Raw genomic sequence first — 6,701 nt, 5'->3', positions numbered from 1 at the left:
GCATGCTGGGGCTTGTAGTCCCGGTGGTGGCGGAAAGTCCCCCTTTTCTTCTACTGGGCTTCCGGCCAATGAAACTACAACTTCCAGGGGTTCCCTGCGCTCGCTGCCCCGGATTGTGCAACAGCGCGGGGTTTCATAGGAGTTGTAGTTCGGATGAGTTCCTCCATGGATTGCCATCAAGCGGATTTAAGTAGGAGCAGCTCTATGCAAGCCTCAAAGCGTTTTGAACAATTTAGCCGCACGTAAAACTGATACAGCCCTATCCAAACGATGTTTACTTGGAAGCAAATGTCAGCAGGCGCATAAAGGAGTGCAGATGTAGAAGTTTGTGCACTCGTCTTCTGGTAAAGAACTGTAGGATGTTTATATACGGTAGTTTTAAGATGGCAAATCAGTACTGTACTGTATGCAATGCTGATTGACAACGGCAACTTCTACTGTATAGTGAAAGAAAATCGGGGCTTTAAAACAGTTGATTAGACGAAATCCTCATAGAATAATGTTTTGCTGTCATTAGAACATGATGAGCTATTGTCTGCTGTTGTGAGGTGTCTTAATAAATATAATAGTTTGTCATAAACTATGCCACTTACCTATAAAATGGTTAAACCTTTACAGTAATAACTAGATAGGTATAGCCTTTGTTAATGCAATGACTTTATTGCACATAAATATATTTACATAGAACATTTCAGAAGACAAGGTGCTTTATAATTCCTTTTTCACTTGTGTAGTTGGCATGGGTCAAATCATATACAGGACTGAGTATCTCCCTAATTAGGTATATTATGCTGGTTTCTACGCAGCACACTGCTATGTATGTTTGCTTGAAAGTGATCCATACACTGTTTAGTGCGGCTTTAAGGTTGCCTAGGACTGAAGTCTTGTGCTCCCAGAATTTTACAATGTTTATTCAGAAATGAAGCCATTTGGACTTATTTCTAAGTAAACTTTTGGGCTGAACAGGCCTTTTAAACTTTCTTTAGAAGGGTTGGAGTAAGACTTGCCACCACACACTTGTAGCCTCTTTATGACAATATTTCAGGTGCAATGTTGCATCCTGTTAGTGTTACATATGTTGGTGAGGGTAGGCTTTCGTCTTGCTTATCCTTTAACATCTGAAGTCAAGGAGTGAACATGAGGAGTGGAATACTCAGATTCTTGCCCAGTTTGAAACTAGTTACTGTACAGCTTAATCCTATCTCCTATTGTATTTGTGATGCTCTTCTTCTTCTTTAGCGATCACTCGTAGCCGAGTAAGATTGTCTTCCATAAACACAGTTTTAACAATGAGTCCGTAAGTGACTGTGGAGGCCAAATCTGGATCCACACGTCCTTCCACGATTGGGGCATTGGTTTCCGGGCGGAAGTTGATCAAGGTGTGGATTTGCCAAGCATGCCTTCCTCCTAGCACATTTCTCCCTTGCGTCCTAAGTTTGAGTGTCTTCAAAGCCCATGAGACCTTTGGTAAAGGCTGTTCTCCAACTGGAGCGCTCGCAGGCCAGTGTTTCCCAGTTGTCAGTGTTTATACTACATTTTTAAAGATTTGCCTTGAGACATTCTTTAAACCTCTTTTGTTGACCACCAGCATTACGCTTTCCATTTGTAAGTTCGGAATAGAGTACGGTACTGTAGTTGCTTTGGAAGACGATCATCAGGCATCCACACAACATGACCAGTCCAACGAAGAATCATTGCTTCAACACTGGTGATCTTTGCTTCTTCCAGTACACTGATATTAGTTCGCCTCTCTTCCCAAGTGATGTGTAAAAATTTTCGGAGACACCGTTGATTGTGATGCAAGCACAGCCTGACACCACAACATGTGAGTTCCCAGAGATTGCAGGTGCTACATTATTCCCTGGTCCTCCTGTTGCTCCGGGCTTAGCCATTGTGTGGCCTAGGGGTGTCCTCCAAAGCCAGAACCACGGTTTGTCTAGAGCAGGCATCCCCAAACTGCGGCCCTCCAGATGTTTTGGCCTACAACTCCCATGATCCCTAGCTAACAGGACCAGTGGTCAGGGAACATGGGGATTGTAGTCCAAAACATCTGGAGGGCCGAAGTTTGGGGATGTCTGGTCTACAGCAAGACAAACCATGAGCCCAGGTTCAGACATTGTAAGCCAAACCATGGCTTAGCTGATGGTAGTATGGCAGGAGGATGACCAGGAAAGCAGCACAGCAGCCCCAATCCCCTCCAGGAACTTACACATTTACACAAAGCAATGCAAACTGTGCTAGTGTGGAAATCAACTAGGACGGAAAGGTGCTTGCCCTTAAAAGCAAATGGGAAATTGCTTTGAATTAGTTCTTAATCAGGGCAAAGCTGTAATGGAGTTAGAAGCCAAAGATATCCTGGACTGGTGGGATACAAGGAATTGATTGGCTCTCTCCCCCATGTTATAATGCTTATGTTATTGGTAAGGGCTATGCTTCTTTGAATGTAAGCAGCAGTGATGAATGATAGTGCTATTTGAGTGAAATATTGCCCTTGTGCGATGCTATGAGGAACCTAGTAAATCATTTATCGCATTGTTATTATCATTAAGGGGGATATACCTATGTGTCCAGTTTGTCTCATTGTAGCCTGACCAAATAAGTATACCATGGCAGAAAAAAAGGAGGAAAGTTAAAGGTATTCAATATAACAATAATTTGTATTTGATTGTGCAATCAATTTATAAGCATTTAGACCTTTTTTCTAATGGGGTGTGGCAGTGCCGTGGTATCTGTTCTGTGAAACTTGGGTGTTCTAACACCACAGTAACATATATGTTTACTCAGAAGTCCCACAAAGTTCAATAGTGTTTACTCCCAAGAAAGTGATTATAGTACACTGCAACTAAATAAGTACAAATAAAATACAACTATTTTCTATGTTTGATGTTCAGTAACAAAATATAGTGCTTATAATGAACAGCATTTGGTCACATCTGTTTACACCTGTTTGGAAATGCAAATGTTGTGCATCTTCATGCCACATGTATTAGTAATCTTTATCACGGTAATAAAATTTCTGTGAGCCAGTGGAGGAGCAGGATTTCATAAGGTGTGCAGTATATGTCCCATTGTTTGTATCTTGAATTTCGTCTTGATTGCACATACAATGTAATTTCCGCACTGAGTGTGAAACAATTTTGAGATGTGTCTTCCTTTCAACAGAAATGCTCAGGGTAGTAGAGATTATGTACTGTAATTGGTTTTGCTGGATCTGAAGCCGTTTTCAAACCTTACCAACACAGTCTGTCTTCTTTGGTTCTATTACCTTTAGAACACTATGATTAGAAAGAATAATAGACTTGTCAAATTTGCATCCTGTTAAATACTAGAACTGTAGGTTTAATTAATATAATAATTAGCTATTGTGTGATCAGTAATACATGAATTTAGAGAATGTAGTACCTGTGCTTTAATAGAATCAGGTATACTGCTTTTACTTAGGATGCATTTCATATATAAGATGTATAAGAAAATATGTCAATAGTTTTGTACATATCAGTAGTCTGCACTTCTTGTTGCGTTTCACACCAGACTGCAGTATTAGGCCTTCATCCTAGAAGCTGCAGGGTTTGTATAAAGAAGCTAAAATCACTTAACATAATGTCTATTTGCTAAATAGGAACTTTTCATATTTTAAATGTTTTGTAAATATGTATGTTACTTATTGCAGGTATTTATTTGATCATGCAAGCCAGCTAGAGTACTAAATAGAGTAATAGTTTTCCTACCAAAGTATTTGTATTTTACCCACTAAATTTGAATAAGAAATATTTGTTTTCTATATACTGTTAAATTGAAAAAAATATAAAATTTGTAACCTTAGTATATTTGAGTTATGATTATGTGAAGGGTATTTTAAATGGGCTTTTTAATCCGTGTTCTGTGCAATATTGTTTAATAAATAATCCGTGTTGTGTACAATATTGTTTAGAAAATAATTATTGACTTATATTTGAAGTTTCCTTTATTCCTATCACTTGGTCTGACGCTAAACAGTCAGATATATTCAAATACGACTGCAACCTTGCTACCTGGCTTTACCATTTTCCCTCCTACAATAATTTATGTGGCTGTATTTCCTCCTGTTTACCCGCCTCATTCAGTCTGGGACACTCCAAACGGACAGCTTTTCTTTCCCATTGACTTTCCATTGTGGAGCTTTGCAACAAAAAGTAGGATCCAAACTATGTTTTCTGCCGGCCAATCACAACCTTTTCCTGCGCACCAATTCCAATTGGTTTGCTTCAGCTCACGATGTCCAATCGGAGTGCACATTTAGCAACCAATCGGCTGTCGAGGTTTCATCCAATCACGGCCGAGATTTGGGGAAACGGCCTTTGTGTCAGTTAACGTCACGGCGCCAACGGAGGTAGGCGCCAATGGCTCCGTGCGCTGCGTGTCTGTATTGTGAGGTCACGACGTTCTCGGCCCCCTCCCTCTATAAAAACAGCGTCCCCGCGCCAGGGAGGGGACAGTTGCGGGTTCGTTGGGGAAGGAGTAGGACGTGTACCTTGCGGCTGATAGGAGCGGAAGTGTTTTTTAAAGGATCCGTTCCTGAAAGTGGTGAGTTTCGGCTTGGGGCTGCCGGAGAGGGTGGTGGTGGGTGGGGACGGGGAAGGTGGAAGCGTATTTCTCGTATTTTGGGCCGTGTTTCGTGAGTGATGGGGGAGGGGTGGTGAAGGCCGCTTTGTTCCGGTTCGCCCGCGGTGTGTATGTTGGGGGGAGGGATGAGATAGTCTTAATAGTCGTAGTCATGGCAACTTAACTACCGGCGGGGGTGGAATGGAGCGGAATCGTGGCTTCGGTTCTACTACTACTGCGCGTGGGCGGGAGGCAGCGTGACTCCTCGTTCCTATTCCCCGGGGGATGTCCTCCGTTGGCTGTTGGCCGTCGCGGAGGGAGCAGTGCCCTGACATCTGCTACTATTCGTCTTGCGCTGCGGTTCCTCCGAAGAGTGGGCGAGGGGGGGGGGAGGTTAGTGGAAACTGGCACGAAGTGGTAGGGAAAATACTAGAGTTAGAAGGGAGGGTGTTGGGGCTAGCACTTCCGTTTCTAACGCCTCGTTTGCTTTTTTTCCTCCTAGAAAAAAGTAAAGGGAAATGGCCCGTACAAAGCAGACAGCCCGTAAGTCCACTGGTGGCAAAGCTCCACGTAAACAGCTGGCTACCAAAGCTGCTCGAAAAAGCGCTCCCTCTACTGGTGGAGTCAAGAAACCTCATCGCTACAGGTAATTAAATAAGAACGTCTGCTTTTTTTTAAATTACTGCAATGAATTCTGGAAAGCAGGCTAGGGTTCATAACTACGGACTAAGATGACAAGGGGTGTATTGACAGTACCTTAAAGCAGCTACTAGTTTAGGAAAGTGGTTGCCCACTCTGCAGCACACTTTTCGCTGTCTTCAGAAATGCTTTTCTGCTGGCAAGATTTGAATTTAGATATCGCAGCTTGTGGCCTTGTTCACACTATTCTACTAATTTTTTTAGGCCTGGTACTGTGGCACTGCGAGAGATTCGTCGTTACCAAAAGTCCACAGAACTTTTGATTCGCAAGCTTCCGTTCCAGAGGCTGGTAAGGGAGATTGCTCAAGACTTCAAGACAGACTTGAGGTTCCAGAGTGCAGCCATTGGTGCTCTGCAGGTATGATTGTGTTAATAGTTACTTTTAACCAAGTATGCTGTGGGGGAAAGGGCCAATTACATGTACTAGTTCATGGTTTCTAACACTGTCTTGTTTTTAAAATAGGAGGCTAGTGAAGCATATCTGGTGGGTCTCTTTGAAGATACGAACCTGTGTGCCATCCATGCCAAGAGAGTCACCATCATGCCCAAAGACATCCAATTGGCTCGTAGGATACGGGGGGAGAGGGCTTAAGAGGAGGCAGTTTTTATGGTGTTTTGTAGTAAATTCTGTAAAATACTTTGGTTTCAATTTGTGACTTTTTTTTGTATGGAATTGTTTATAATATGTTACATTTGTACTTAAGTCATTCCATCTTTCACTCAGGATGAATGCTAAAAGTGACTGTTCACATAAAAACTCAGTGATGTGAGCTTTGTTGCTCAACAGTGACAAGTTGCTAATATGCAGAAGGGATGGGTGATCTTTCTTGCTTTTCATGCATGTTTCTGTATGTTAATGACTTGTTGGGTAGCTAAAATTGTAAGGTACTAGAATTGATATAAATGTGTACAGGGTCTTTTTGCAATAAAACTGGTTATAACTTGATCCAAGCGTTTAACAATTGGGGCTGTTAAGTCTGACCATACATCACTGTGATAGAATGTGGACTTTCAGAAGGGTAAAACTACAAGTCTTAACCACAGTGTAACTTACAGTTTCCTAAAAACGTAAACCTGGCAGCTATAGAATACACTATGTGCATTTATAATAGCTATTTTATATATTGTAGTGTCAACATTTTTAAATTAAATGTTTTACATTCACCCAAGGAGTCCTTGTCATTGTTGTGGGGAAAGTAGTATTACTATTTTGTCTTACACTATCCCTGCTCAAATCAAGTTAAGCCTGTTCCTTGCTTGGTATGCAATTACAGCAGAAGCTTGCTGTACTTATGTAACCTAGAGTGAGTAAATGCTAATTTGGAAAATAGTTTTGCCCAGTTTTGCCCACTTCTAACTTATTAAATGAATTGAACACTGTCAGACTTGGTGTTTTTAGGCCTACTTTTAGTGATCAAAGT

The 6,701-nt window shown here is 41.7% G+C and overlaps 1 protein-coding gene across 1 annotated transcript; it reads left to right on the top strand.

Moving 5' to 3' along the window:
- Window positions 1–4,485: 4,485 nt before the first annotated feature.
- On the top strand, window positions 4,486–6,444 carry H3-3B (H3.3 histone B). Its single transcript, XM_035104502.3, has 4 exons — window positions 4,486–4,563; window positions 5,084–5,227; window positions 5,485–5,638; window positions 5,744–6,444. The coding sequence occupies exons 2-4, from the start codon at window positions 5,100–5,102 to the stop codon at window positions 5,870–5,872; spliced, it is 411 nt and encodes a 136-aa protein (XP_034960393.1). The 5' UTR covers window positions 4,486–4,563; window positions 5,084–5,099; the 3' UTR covers window positions 5,873–6,444.
- The last annotated feature ends 257 nt before the right edge of the window (window positions 6,445–6,701 follow it).

Source organism: Zootoca vivipara, chromosome 2, assembly GCF_965207765.1.
Source record: "Zootoca vivipara chromosome 2, rZooViv2.hap1.1, whole genome shotgun sequence".
NCBI lineage: Eukaryota > Metazoa > Chordata > Lepidosauria > Squamata > Lacertidae > Zootoca > Zootoca vivipara.
The sequence above is the reverse complement of the archived record's forward strand: the minus strand, read 5'-3'. Positions and strand labels throughout refer to the sequence as shown.

What these genes read in the sequence shown, in the direction of transcription:
- H3-3B (XM_035104502.3), top strand. Translation starts at nt 5,100, where the DNA reads ATGGCCCGTACAAAGCAGACAGCCCGTAAGTCCACTGGTGGCAAAGCT. An exon ending in AAGAAACCTCATCGCTACAG is followed by an intron (nt 5,228 to 5,484) that starts GTAATTAAATAA and finishes TAATTTTTTTAG; the next exon opens with GCCTGGTACTGTGGCACTGC. An exon ending in CAGCCATTGGTGCTCTGCAG is followed by an intron (nt 5,639 to 5,743) that starts GTATGATTGTGT and finishes TTTTTAAAATAG; the next exon opens with GAGGCTAGTGAAGCATATCT.